This window comes from Sitophilus oryzae, unplaced genomic scaffold (genome assembly GCF_002938485.1).
Source record: "Sitophilus oryzae breed Bouriz unplaced genomic scaffold, Soryzae_2.0 scaffold_1440_pilon_pilon, whole genome shotgun sequence".
In the NCBI taxonomy this organism is placed as follows: Eukaryota; Metazoa; Arthropoda; class Insecta; order Coleoptera; family Curculionidae; genus Sitophilus; species Sitophilus oryzae.
Genome location: NW_022146105.1, coordinates 3,754,572 through 3,770,220, shown reverse-complemented (window position 1 = coordinate 3,770,220; position 15,649 = coordinate 3,754,572). Strand labels below are relative to the sequence as shown.

The window sequence follows — 15,649 nt, the reverse complement described above, 5'->3', positions numbered from 1 at the left end:
CCTAAAAAACTTATTTTCTCACAAAACAGCTATCTAAGCTTCTAAAGGTGGATATGTTGGAAGCAGGTGCCGAATTCGGCCTATGTCCGAAATAATTAGACATATGGCGATTATAATTAAATATACATACCTATATCCACAAAGTTACGCGGAAGAGATTTTTTTTATTGCATTGCATTGATTTCAACTTCTATGCGGAGGGTGTTAATCTTTTGTTGTTATATTATACCAAAAAAAGATTAACCCCCTCCGCAAGGAAGTTATATAAAGACTATTTATAACTACGAAGTTGCACGCATCTTTTAAGGCAAGTTTAGTATGGACAAATCGCCATATGTCTAATTATTTCGGACATAGGCCGAATTCGGCATCTGCCTCCAACAATATATATTCTGAATCTACATAAAATTTCCTACAAATGCTGAAATTTTCATAATTTTATGACTATGATTACTATTTTTCTAAAGCCTTTGAATATGTCGAACTAAAAATAAGGACAAATGTTTAATATTCATAAATTATTGTGTCATTCACGTTGACATGTGGCAATGAAGAATCCGTTTTTTATTTACCATTCAGTGATTATATACATAGGTGTTAATTTCCTTATGTGAAAAAGAAATAAACACTGAATCACGCTATCTATTCTATTAAGATCAGTATACTTAAACTAGCAACTTACTAACAAATTTATTAAATTGGTATGTATTTCATTAAACATATATATTTTGTTGGTTTATTTTTGGTTCGTTTAAACGAAATCTAGTTTACTTATCATCCAATTAAGTAAATTAACTAACATATAACGTAAATCAACGTAAAATCGACCTTCATGTCCTGTAACAAGTTTTTGAGAGAATAAGATATTTTAACGAATATGAAGTTCGGTTTTTCATCATTTAATTAGATTTAATTTAAAACGAAGAAGGCGCTAAACTGGTTATTCAAGTTTCTTTTTATTCAAATTGATAAAACTGTTTTTGTTTTATTTCTAAAAGAATATTTAGTATTCATAATAATATTAAAATCAGTTGTGTAGCTCTTTTAGAACCTTACCTCACCCTGTAAATTTAATAAGTAGGTTGGTTCGCTGAAAAACTAAATGTAACACTTACTTATTCCGACTGGCATTATCCTGATCTGTCTCGGCTTTTTGTTCCTGCTTATTTACCTAGTTTCCAGTCTTCAGTATTTCCTGAAACAATAAAAAAGCAACCATTTAAACCTGTCATTGCATAATTCTGAACTACATATTTAGTTCGTGAAAACCCATCATGTGTCATATCTATGAAAATAAGAGGATATTAATATGCTCCACGCCTAGATATGTAGATGAGTTATTATGCGGGTAAAATGTGAATGATAATCTTGTTTGATGCTATAACAAGACATGATTGCCGTGCAAAGCTGCCTCCTTATTAGGCAGATTTGAGCCTAGAGTCGATTAATTCTCAATGGAGAAAAAAAGTCAGTTATTTCAACGGGTATATTTTAAACTATGCCGGTTCGGCATAGAAAATGGACAGCTCCGACTGAAAAACTCAACCAATAAATCATATTTTCCTTCCGGCTATCGATACTTAGATAATTAAATTTATTTTAGCGTTGAAAATCTATTTTTTATGTTGGCCGGCAGCGGCGTCTAGACAGTTATTTAAACTATTTTCATTCTTAATAATTAATAAAACAGGGGTTTTCACAAGACTACTGGTTATAACAAATTTGAAGCTATAGAAGAAGAAATTATTGGCGTATATACGGGGTGTCCCAGAAATAAGTGCAAATATTTTAACTCGTAGTATAATTCAACCCCAGAAACACACCTATGAAGTTTTTTCATGAAAAAAAGAATTGAAAATTCGGAACTTTTTGAATTTTTTTTAGTTTGTAGTTAAAAAACCTAATTTCTTGATAATATGGCAACATAGGTAGTAGATTAAATCTACAAGAAAGAAAATCTAGAAAAGATCCAGCGGTTCTCAAAATTTTAGCAAAAAAATATTTTTTTTTGGAAACTTTCAAAGTAAAATAACTCCGTTATTTTGGACTTATTTGAAAAACGATAAAGAGAAAATATGTTTCTTTTATCGAGATCTACGACCCCTTAAAATAATTGCACATATTTCTGGGACACCTTGTTTAGACTTACGAGTACATTATTAGGAATAGGCAATGTTTCTTACCATAATCAAGAATCTTTTAAAAATTTTCTTGTAAAATCCAAAAATTTCAGTTTCCCAATATTTAATTATAATAAAAATGCACAAAATTTACTACAAATTCCCAAATTTGCATAAAACATTTGAACAGAAATAAGTGTACAGTAAATATAATTTCTTCCTTATGTTTATGTATGTTTTAAAAGGCTACAGTACTAACTATACCACGCTTTCAGCCTTTATAGAGCTGTAAGAGCGTAAAATTGATAACACATATTTGGTTACACTTCTTGTATCGTTAGACAGTTAAAAATCGTCTTTATGTTTCTATACATGTTTATCTTACATATTCTGCTAATAAATTTTATGTCTCTTTCGATTTTAGATACCTCTGTTTATGGTTCTTTACCGTTACCTTAACAAATTGTGCTTAATAAACTTTTAACTTAACATTATTTATATTCCAACTATTCTAACGTAATATATCCATTCTCAATAACATAGGACCTCCTTTAAAGTTTTAATTCCTTCTATAATTTTAAAAATAGTACAAAATAAAACACCCAATCATTTAAATTTTATACAGTGTACATATTAAAAAAATATCGTACCACGATGTGCTTGGATATGCCTCAAAAGCAATAAAAAGTTCCCCTAAAACTGCTGCAGAGGAGGCGAAAATTATTCATGACTACCGCAAGAAATGGGTGACACTTTATGTGTTACGAAATAGAATTATTATAAATTATTATTTTCTATTTTATTCTACGAGGTTCTCCAAGTTTTGCCAAGTGAGTAGTGACCAACGTCCGAAATCTTATTAATTATCAATATTAGAATAAGACAAAGAAATCTTGTTTGCTTAAAATAAAACTGTTATACCGTTACTGTGTGTTCGTTCAATAACCAGAGGCTGGAGCAGTCGAAAGAAAAGGTTCACTGATTGACAACAAAAGGAAATTACAGTCTGAAAATACAGACCTATTGACTCTGATTAGTTAAAAAAAAGTCCTAAATTGCCTGTACACTCGGTTACACTGAGTTACACAGCATTATTCGATATATTTTGTACAGAACATTGACAAATGAAGCCAATCAGTCTTAATGATGAAACTGATTTAAAAATTAAATTAATTTACTAAAAAAGTGATTTATTTCCTTTACAGCTCCTTAGAGGAGATAATAATGCCTAAAACTTATTATTTTAGATGTAATGTCCTCTAAATCCACGCTATGGGGGAGATCAATAATTAACCAAACTGTATTTAATCTATACGAGGGCCACTCAAATTTATTTCAAAGAATTTGAAATACTTTTAATAATTCTCATTAGTGATGGACGGTGGGCAATTACCCAATTAAGGGTATAATAGGGAAATAGGGTATAATAAAGAAATTTGGGTATACACGTGGTATATACTCATAAGGTGTAGGGTATATACCCATTGAGAGTATATTTTGTCCTACATACCGGACGAAAAATATGGGGTATTTGCCCAAATTTCAATATACCAGGTGTTTGACCATCTTTGATTCTAATGCATTAATTTAATAACTTTACACAAACTATGAGAATATGCTTTTTTATGGTAGGTGCTCTTTAATTAAGAATATAGTAAATTTATTTTAAAAAGAGATTTCATGCAAAATATCTTAGCTTTTTTATATTTTGCTGGGCCTTGAGGTAATTCATAAATTTGCAATAAATTCCTGTCATAATATGTTCGAAATAAGCATCTTGTCAACTATGGAAAATTAGCCCGGAGCAAAAACTCTCGAAGAAAGGTAAAATAAAAATAATAAATTTTTAAATATCTTAAAACATATTGTCAATACTTGCTTTCATTTTGAATCAGTTAATTATTTTATGTACTGATTAGCGCTGTAGCTTAAGAGTTTGAGGTTTCTAGACATTAAAATGACATTATTTCAAACATGTATGCTTCAATATAAAATAAATTCCATAAAATAACTTTTCTATTAATAGATTGTTTATTAACAATATTTTACAGACTTTACGTTAAATAACTCTCGACTAAGTGATAAAATGACTAGATATTTTATGTCCTTCGGAATATTTTATTCAGACAATTCAGACAATTAGAAAATTTACTTCAGAAATAAAGATAACTGAATATCGATATGTCCCCGTATATACGCACCTAAATTCGCAAGTTCCTCTTCCACATGAACGACTCTTACAAATTTCTTTTTGTATAACTGCATAAGGAATTAACAGTAAGCAATCAATTATGTTTCCCAAAAGCACTTATAAAGTGAAGGTACGCGTTTTATATTAATTATATAGTGATTAGGATTAAATTATTGACAAATTTATAATAACCAACTGGTTTGGAACGTAGACAGAACGCCTTGTTGTCAGTACAAATTATATTTATCCAGTCTGAACTATATGGAAATTTGAATATTTTTTCCAACTAAAATCTAATACAACAGTTCATTAATAAGTACCATAAGCTGAAACAAATTTCATAATATTCCACACCTCAGAAATTACATTAATTTTATTATTTTCATACTCTAATAGAATAATTGTGTTATGTATACTAATATATAACATATTATTATTAAATTTAATTGAGTAAGCCACGGAAATGAATTTTTAATACAAGATTGCTTTATTACCTGACGCTAGCTATGTATAAGGCTAATAATTAAGCCTAGACGATCTTGAATTTGTTTTATCAATATCTTAATCTTCCCCACCCCTTGGTTACGCCTATGGAAACACAACAACTGGAAACAAAATAAGCCACCTGATTTTATATGGAATTTAATAAAAAATGACTAAATAAAAAAACGAGAAATAATTGATGGATAAATAATAAAAAGAATATTTTAGGTTTATATTATTGCATGTTAATGCAAACCGATCGATAAATATGTGTGGAAAACATTACTAATATTGCTTAAACATAAAATATCTTATATACAGGGATATACAGAAATAAGTGTACGAGAAATAATTGATGGATAAATAATAATAACAAGAATATTTTGGGTTTATATTATTGCATGTTAATGCAAACATTGCAAACCCATCGATAAATATGTGTGGAAAACATTACTAATATTGCTTAAAATATCTTATATACAGGGATATACAGAAATAAGTACAGTTTTAACTCGTAGTACATTTCGGCCTCAGAAACACGCCTATGAAGTATTTTTTGCGAAACATTTTTTTGAAAATTTCGAATTTTTTGAAAAAAATTTTGGAAATGTTTTTAGTTAAAAAACATAATTTTGTGATAATATGGCAACATAGGTAGTAGATTAAATTTACATGAAAGAAAATCCAGAAAAGATCCAGTAGTTCTCAAAATTTAAGCAAAAAAGCATTTTTTTTTAATTTTTAAAGTAAAATAACTCAGTTTGGACTTATTTGAAAAAATGTTTCTTTTGACCAGATCTATCACCCCTTGAAATACTTGCACTTATTTCTGGGACACCCTGTATGTCTTCCAGTTGTACAAAGTTGTAAAATAGCTATCAATTTACTGAGTAACATAAAAAAGGATAACATTAAGTATGTAATTGCGATGCTTGTTAAAAATATGTACTTTATTTGCATTACCTGTTACCAAAGTACATAAATAAGCAGATAATTGTAATTAAATTTTGTATTCAGAGTAACAAACTGCCGCCTGGGAAACTAATTTGCGAGGAAATTTCGAACTTTCTAAACCTATTATTTATATGTGATGATCTGAAAGCTCCAAAAAACTACCCTATTATCGACAGTATTCGTACAAACTAAATATAATACTTCGCATACATTTCCTTAATCATGTCATCACGGAGAAAACCAAGCTTATTAGTTGAAATTTATTCTAGACATTAAATTTTATTCAATTGTCTTAGTCTAATTGTAACGGTTTATTCAAATGGCCTATTGTTAAAGAAATATTATTTCCAAAAATATATCACAAGGCATATATACAGTTCTAACTGTTTCAGTGCATAGCAATAAAGTACAGAATATATTACGAAGTCATGATATATTAATTACTAATAATGTATTTATAATTCAGTTCAGAGGTGTCATCTTTCTTCTAGATCACAGTCAACTGACTTTTTATTCTTTAAGATCTGAAAGAGCCGAGTATGAGCCGAGCTGCATTATGTATATCTGTAGAAATATTTTTTTCTAGACCAAGCAAAGTATCATTTTCTATGTCAGTTTTCATTTACCTTCAATGTATCGAGTGGATACCCAAGAAAAAAACAACAATGTGTAATAAAAACCGTATGTAATGTCGTGTTCAACCTGTGTAAAATAAAATTCCGAATACATTGTCTTAATGGAAGATAATATATCAGTTTTAACGGCTCAAACAAACGCAGCTTTACATTAATTATATCCGCTTACCTCCAAAAAGAAATAAAAAACAACCATTTACCATTACAAGTAAAATTTGACCAAAATCCAAGCATCCAAAATGAAATTCAGTAAAATAACAGAATTTGTTCTATCAGTGTATAGTAATTAGCTGGCAATAACCAAACGGATATACTTCCTTTAAAATCAAACTAATAATTTTCAAATATGGTTGAATAATCATATAACCGATTAGTTTGATCGGTTGAATAGTCAATATTAAGTACATATTTCAATTATCACATACAAAGTGTGAACTATTAGCAATGTTTGTTGAATATTACATTGATTAAAGCACCGTATACGCATAACGTTTTACCTGTCAGATAAATTGGACGTCTTAGCCCTGTCACATATACACAAATATTTGCATATACATATAACGTTTTTTTTCTTCTGTCAGGTAAGTCGGGTTAAAGTTCTACCTGCGGTTTTATCTATAGTAGCTAATTGTAACAATAGTCTGGTTTGATAATAATCATTAAAAAAAATCTAAACAAGGGAACATTTTACTAAAAGGTACAATTCTACAGGGCCTCTAACATATGTTTTGAATTGAACAGGTAAGACTGACAAGTAAAACTTTATGTGTAAGTCGGACTTTAGTTAGATTAAACAGCCGTCTATTTGCGTTACCTTAACATCACACAGACCATGTCAATGCCATCGCATACAAATATCTTGTTTACCATATTATTTAATATAAACTATTGCCATAGAGAGTTGACCGAAAATGAACAAATACTATTATACCGGGTGCGTCTCAAAAGTGGCTCACCCCTTTAACTTTTTTCATTTTTTCAGATAAAAAAAAACGAGATTTGGTATGTTCGTATATGACATAAATTAGGATTGATTGACGTATTCAATTGTTTTTGGTCACTTCCTGTTTCACCGGAAATGACTGCAACTTTTGATTTTTAAATGGCACCCTCGGTATTTTTCTACTTTATTCGATAGAAAATGACACCCTACACCCTGAATAGAATGACATATCAATCAACAATCGTATTTTAAAATTTAATCTAGAGTGCCATGGATGTGTTAAAAACACTAATTTTAAATCAAGGAGCCTTGGAAAAATATATTTGATCGTCTAATGTTTTTCGCGTCTTGTCCTGGCCGGTTAAAAGACCTCATATTTATGGTAAATCTATCTCATATCTCAATTTTTTCAAATCGCATGAGAGTGGCTCATTAGCATATTTGTAAAAAGCACTTTTTTACGAATAATTTGGTACCACACACTTGGTATTTCGAGTCAAGTTTTCGTTATGAACCGCATGTTACAATTTCAAATAAACCATATGAGAAAATGTCAAAAGTTGACATATATTAAGTCATTCTATTCAAAGTATCATTTTCTATTGAATAAAGTAAAAAAATACCGAGGATGCCATTTAAAAATCAAAACTTGTAGTAATTTAAGTGAAACAGGAAGTGATCGAAAACAATTGAATACCAACCCAACCCATACCAAATCTCATTTTTTTCTCTGAAAAAATAAAAAAGTTATAGGGGATAAGCCACTTTTGAGATGCACCCGGTATCCTATTTATATATTGGCTTTGATGTAAAATAAAACACTAAATCACCACAATACACCAAAACACTTTTACACTGGACGCGCGTTTCACTAACCATGTTAGCATCATCAACAGGTGATTAAGACTGAATCTGTTGATGATGCTAACATGGTTAGCGAAACGCACGTCCAGTGTAAAAGTGTTTTGGTGTATTGTGGTGATTTAGTGTTTTATTTTGCTGTGTAACACCAAAGTGATGTGCCATATACACAAATATGTAGTATAAGATAAGAAGTATATGCAAGGTATAATATTATTAAAGAAAAATAGTTCGAATTAACTGAGTAGGTTTTATACAACAGATAAAATTTTAAATATGTGTATGTTTTTATCATGTTGATGTAATCTGAGATGATTTTTATGGAATTTAACTCCACCTTAACAACCCTGTGATTCTCAAACAAGGAGTGGTGTTATTTAATACATATTACATATGCATTCTTTCAGGCTATATTAGATCTGAGTTATTACTTAACTTTTTATTTTTTACATTAATTTTTCCGTAAACTTATAGCACTGTAATTAAAAAAAACTTGAGCAAATGATAAAACATCTTGTACTATAGACAAATATTGTGTATACTTCTAACTGAATGGGTTTTACTAATTACTTTACTTGCTCCAGTTAACACGGCGATATGTATTGCAAATTATTATGATAATAATTCAGGCTGTTAAGTTTTAACTAATCTGAGCAAATTAAATAATGATTTTTCTCGTGTTTATTATTAAAGGATCTAATTGAATCTTTACTTACACTTCCTTTTCATAAATGATAATGTAATTAACCAATTAAATTGAAGCTCTTTCAAATAAAATTGGATAATTTTTGTAATCGAGTATTATATTTCACTGTTAGGACTAATTTTAATATGTGGATGGGGTAATTCCATTGTATCTACTCTCTATCAATCATTTCTGACTGAACTCTACACAATAGTTCGTATGAAAGGTATCGATAAAATTCTAAACGTGACACATAACATTAATAGATAGAAGCTACGAATTGCGCGCGCCATACCATTTGAATTCAGATCACTCATCCCGGATACCTACGTATTTTTTTTAATTAACTGTTTCGGGTTGCTTTAACGATTTTTTTTTTGATTCGACACCCACTGACTCTTTCCACCTTCTTTCAATAGTTTATTTTGTAACGGCCAAACGGTAGGTCATAGGTTGGGTTTTCTTTAAAGGTTTCACAATTTTTAAGTCGGTTATTATACAACGACGTATCCACCTGTCACATTGTCTGTAAATTGTATTTTTTTATACTTTCTCAACAAATAGATGGTAGATAAAATTATTCATAAAGCTCAAAATTTATATTATACAGGGTGGTCCGAATTAGTATCTTGGAGATGGGGTGTAGAAGTTTTATTTTTTTTCCAAATAAATTTCTGAACAAACCTCGATTGGTGTCTAGAAGTTTTGTGACATGAGTGACAATCACAACTTGTTTGAAGTGTAATAACTTTTCGTCCGTATCTGTGTAAAACTACTGAGGAAAAAAATACACCTTTACGACATTTTTTACGTAAAAAAAGTCTCTTGGTAAAAATCGCTACGAGTATGGTTCTCGAGATATTTGGAATCGAAATTATCAATACTTGTCATCATTGACATAAATTAAATATGTTTACTAAATAGATTTGAAATATTTTGTGTCAAAAGATAAACAGAAACTGTTTTATCACAATTTTTTCAGAACAAAATTTATGATTAATTTTAAAAAATAAAAAGATCCCAAATTTATCATTTCAATCAAATAGCACACATACACCAGATTTTATCCAAATATCGATTAGACTTCAGAAATTATTTCGAAAAAATCTAAATAAAAATGAAGCTTCTACACCCTGTATCTCCGAAAGTAAGCATTTTATGACATACATTTACACGAACTGTTTTACTTATTATTATCTGCAGAATATACTGCCGAAGTATCCCGAATACAATTCAGAGCACCCTGTATATTTTTAAGTAATTTTCCCTGAATCTTGTCGAATCTGTGAAAAAACCTTCAAAAATACACCTTGGGCGTATAGGAAGTTCCTTGAAATTAATTCTTACTTAAGCCAAATATTAAGTAAGTTGGAAACACAGAAAAAGACACTTAAAATGCAGTACGAGACTACAATGTTTATGGAATGATTTTTCATATCACTACCAGGTAATGAAAAACTCGTTCAGTGATATAAAAAAACGGTTGCCGTATAATTATAGCCGAGAACACAGGAGATCCATTTTTGGAATTGACATTGTTAAATCAGCTGGCTGTTTGTGGCCAGCTTATTTCACATTCAACATTGATCCAAAGATGAAAATCTTAAACAATTCTGACTTGCCAAGGTTCAGAAAACAACCACTATAATATAAAATAAGAATACTTTTTGAAAGAAAAATAATGTTGAATTCATTAGGTATTATCAAAAGAAAAGATTTGAACTTTCAGGATTCAAATTATATTCTATACTAATATGTATATAAAACCCTTAAGTTACTGATATACTGATTAATCACGATCCTGCTCAAACCACTCAACGTAAGAAGCTCAATTTTGGCATACAGGTTGATTCTAGGGTGTAGAGGTTCGATAAGAAGGGATTTTTCGAAATTCCAGTTCCAAGAGGGTGAAACCACCCCTCAAATATTACAATATTTTTTATTTAATAACCGGTGAGTTTTTCGGAAAAACTCTTAAACACGTATATTTTATTTAGTTTTTTACATATTTTAAGATTTTTAAAAATGTATTCAGGGTGTTTCGAAAAATCTGGTCATTGATTAATCACGATCCTGCTTAAAGCGCTTGACGTAAAAGCTGCTTTTGGAAAACAGATTGACTTTTAGGGTGTAGAGGTTCGATAAGAAGGGATTTTTCGAAACTCGAATTCTAAGGGGGTGAAACTATCCTTAAAATATTAAAATATTTTTTATTTAATAACCGGTGACTTTTTCGGAAAAACTCTTAAACACGTATATTTTATTTTGTTGTTTTACATATTTTAAGATTTTTTATAAATTTATACAGCGTGTTTCATAAAATATGACCATTGAGTAATCACGATTCTATTTAAAAAACGGTTAATCTTTCGGGAAAACGCTTGGACAAGCATGATTTATTTGGTTTTTTACATATTTTGAAATTTTTTAAAAAATCATACAGGGTGTTCCAAAAAGTTGGGTAATTTCTGCTTAAACTGCTTGACGTAAAAAGCTTATTTTTGGCAAACGGATTTTTCGAAAGTCAAATTCCAACGAGATGAAACTAGCCCTCAAATATTACCAAGTTATATAATAATATCGCCATATTGTTTTTTCTCGTGCTGACATAAATCTGAGAAAATTTTATCCAGTTCGTATGTTAATGGAAATTCTTGCTTTGCTTTATCAATACCATTACAAATGATTAATTCGACGCGAACGAAGTCGCTGGTACACGCTAGCACTTCAATATTTTAATAATGATAATAATAGTATAATTTTTTCTGTAGGTGTTTTAGATGTTTCTGTAATTTCAGATTGTAGGTAATAAAACACATGCTGGGATTAGACCTTCCCGTTAAAAAAATTAAATTCTTATAGTTTTATCTTATCAGGTTCAAAAAATAAACAAGCTTGTATATTTTTAGATTCTAACATCTCGCATGGACTTTGTTTTAACTCATTTTCCGACTACGCAAACCGTAGTCACGTAGTAAGTTAACTGGAATTTTGACTTACAGCATTAACTAAATTACGACATATGTTTTGTTCAAGGTTTTTTGACACTATAACCATTATTTAATACAATAATAAGCTATTATAGTAATATTCCTTTAAAAATAACTCATCAGTTTCGTTAACATTTATAGTGTCCATGTAAACAAAGATTAGTCATGTAAATCAAATAAAAACAGTTTTCAGCAACGAAACCACCCCAAAAATTAGCAGATTAAAATCTCAATGTGATACTTTTACACTCCCCTGGTAATGGGCATACAAACAGTATCAATTAAGTAATTTCTTAGGGGTTATACAATATGGAATGTTGAGCAAATATACCCCGTAATAAAACAGAGCGGAGTCACGCAATATGTCTGAAATATACCGGAAAAACACGATATAAGATTACAGACAAATTTACCATAAATATTAGGCATTTACTAGACTTTACATTTACTAAATCGAAAATTATAGCTATTATTTTGTGTTAGACTGCGCAAATCTTTATTTAGATATTCAAAAAATTTACCTTATTATCCGAAACATATTTTCTTACATCATTTCCAGATGTATTAACATTATCCCTCAAAAAACGAATTTTAAATGTTATAATTTATTTTTCTATTAAGAGAGTAATAATGAAGCCAATTTAATTATTTTTTTCTAAGAAATAAAGTAGATAACTGCCTGGTATCCTAATCTAGTGGATATAAAAGAGATTTTTGGAGGATCGTTTTACGATATAATAGATACAGATAATTATGAAAATTGCCAGTAAATTCTTAGCCAGGTTAAATTAGAGTAGATTAAGTTGGTGGCCCCAAAAAGCCCAAAGAAAGTAGGGTTACACAGAAATTTTCTAGGCTTACTAGATTGTTTGAGATAAAGAGTAAAAGCTAGCAAATTTCGATAAACGCTTTAACGGCTTTTCTAATGGCTACACGAAAAGATATAAGTTTACATGTGTGTTGGGAGATGTTTCCCAACAAGATAACGGCCGGTAGTGTCAAAAGTGAAGGCCAAGAACCGAGAATAGGTAAAACAATCGTAAAAAAATACGTTTTTACATCAAAATCCAATTATTTGGACAGGAAATTATTTAAATCATGATTTAAATCAAGTGATTTTTTTTATTTTAATCAAGTGATTTAAATAAAAGAAAATCAACTTTTTTAAAACTTCATAATAACTCGAAAAATAACTGTAAAAATTATTGTATCTTAAATATTTCTATAACAGATATACCCTATAACGATTTGGTCATTTCAGAAATGTGGTCTGGATTTTAACGTGTAAAACAGTGATATAGGCAGCTTAATGGAAAATCAAATGTATTAAAAAGAGAAAAAAGTTGGGTTGACACATTTCTTCTATGCGGTATTGCCGGATTTTGCATCAAAAGTTAAACCGTACAAGTAGGCGTATATTTAAAATGTTGCATCTAGAGTTGGAACCTTATTTTTCACAATTAGTTACCCATTTTACTACAAATGTAATAGATTATATTTAGCTTAGATATATTATCTTCATTTCAGTAGTATACATGAAAGTTTTTAAAATAGCTTTTTTCGCGTTACGTGTAAAAAAGATATGTTTGCGTGTAAAACTATTTGTTACACAGAAAACTATTTTTTACGCGTAAAAAAACTATTTGTTTCACGAAAAAAAACTATATTTTACGTGTTAAAAACTTATTTTATTGAAGTTTGATCGGTCTAGGGGGGGATTACCCCCATTACCCCTCCCCAAAAACCGCGCTTGACCACACTTCTAAAATGACCAAATCGGTATATATTCATCAAACAAAATGTTACACTTGCTATTGTAACGTTTAATTAATTTTAATTCATCGAAACATAATTGTAAATGTTATAAAACTAGCAAAATAAAACACTAAATCACCATAATACACCAAGACTCCATCTTAATCTTAATCATGTGCTGATGATGCTAACATGGTTAGTGAAACGCGCGTCCAGTGTAAAAGTAAAAGTGTTTTTGTGTATTGTGGTGATTTAGTGTTTTATTTTGTTGTGTAAAACCAACGGTTCCAACCCCCAACTGTAATCTAAGTTATAAAACTATATAAGAAATGATTTGTATGTTATACAGAAGATATACATAGAAATGCTTTACTTTTATGCCTAGGCATTAAAATGACGAAAAATGACACGGCGCCATAGTAACAATTCTATGGCTAATAGGACTTTAATTATTTGGAAATCCGATTTAAATAATGTTATCTATTAAAATGAAAATAAAAATCTGATTTAAATCAAATAAATCTGATATAAATAAAAAATCTTATTTTTTATATTTTTTTTTAAATCATGATTTTTACCAACCCTGCTTAAGTTTAATTTGTCTTGTGGTATATCAAGTATATTTTCAAAATAAGATAGAAAGTATAGAAAGTGTCACTGGAATATTAAATAACGTTATCTATTAAAAATGAAAGTAAAAATCTGATTTTGTCAAATAGAGTCGTTAAATGTAGAAATGTATTGAACTTGAGTAGTTATCCATTATTAAATCTCTACTATAAGTACTTAGGATAATGTGTTTATTGGTATTTTCTAATAAGTAAATGTAAATCTGTGTTACAGACAACATTCGAAAAAGAAATAGCACATAACAATATTAGGAAATCCAATTCAGATAATGTTTTATATCTATTAAAATGAAAATAAAAATCTGTTCTTCCGTAAAATCTGACTCAGTAATATAAAATACACGTTCACATTTTGTTTTACAAAAATGCAGATTTTTTAACAACCCTGCTTATTGTTTAAAAGCCAAAACAGCTTCATCGTACAAAGTATAAAACAAAATAAGCACAGAAAACAAATATATTAAATCAAAAAATGTTAATACAATACATTATCAATTCAAAGAAAATTACGTCAGGAGTCATAAATGTAGACATTGTATTGAACACAGGCGTATCCATTAGAAAATTTTCTACTATAAGGTAAACTGTAATGTGATAAAATCATGTTATAAGTAAATAAAATCTGTGTTATAAAATATTAAATACTAGACCACATAACAGTGTGTGAGGTGATCAAAATATTAAAATTATAAATTTTAAATCTGTTCATGACTAAACAATAAATCAGCTAGGAGCATTTTCATCTTCCGTAAAGTTGACTCAGTAATATATAATAGTGCTGTACGGATCCGAGTTTTTAAACGGATCGGGGATTCTTTAAAGAATGAAAGTGACTTGATATTCGAAGGCAAATGATTGTACATTTTCTTGGCATTGTACAGTATTGAGCCCTTAACTAGTTTTGAATATGGGTTGGCAGATAAGATATCGTGCTTCGCATCTCCTAAGTGGATAGTTGTGATAAGGCCTTTCCTCAATAGAGAATATGAAATTGCGGATTAAGCAAAACGGATTCAAAATGAATAAGGAATTTCGAAGAGTCAGTATTTTAAAATATTTAAAGAAATTCTGGCAGTGAGTTCTATATGTTTAGTCCCAATAAGTATCGAACTGCTCTCTTTTGAAGTTTGAAAACAACGATTTCTTTGCCCGAGATACGAGATAATTTCTTTTCATAACACAGAAAATGTTGCAGTACGTCAATGTCAATAACTTAATGAATTTCCAAATGAGCATAAAATTAAATATGCAAATTGTTCTTGCTAGAACAACAAAAGTCTCTTTGTTTTCATAAAATTCTTGATGAAAGGGACATTTCTTGATTTACAGAGACACGTAAACCAATAGCGAATTAATATTGATATTACGAGGTATATTATTTTCCTGATAAATTGGAAACAAAT

General features: G+C 29.4%; 1 protein-coding gene across 1 annotated transcript in view; it reads right to left on the bottom strand.

Annotated features, from left to right (window-relative positions):
* The window catches only part of LOC115876834, a 145,792-nt gene that overhangs the window by 117,062 nt on the left and 13,081 nt on the right, over positions 1 to 15,649 (bottom strand). Inside the window, exon 2 of the mRNA XM_030892810.1 lies at positions 1,116 to 1,195. Coding sequence (XP_030748670.1) covers positions 1,116 to 1,131 — 16 coding nt within the window. The 5' untranslated portion in view covers positions 1,132 to 1,195. The remainder of the gene's footprint in view (positions 1 to 1,115; positions 1,196 to 15,649) is intronic.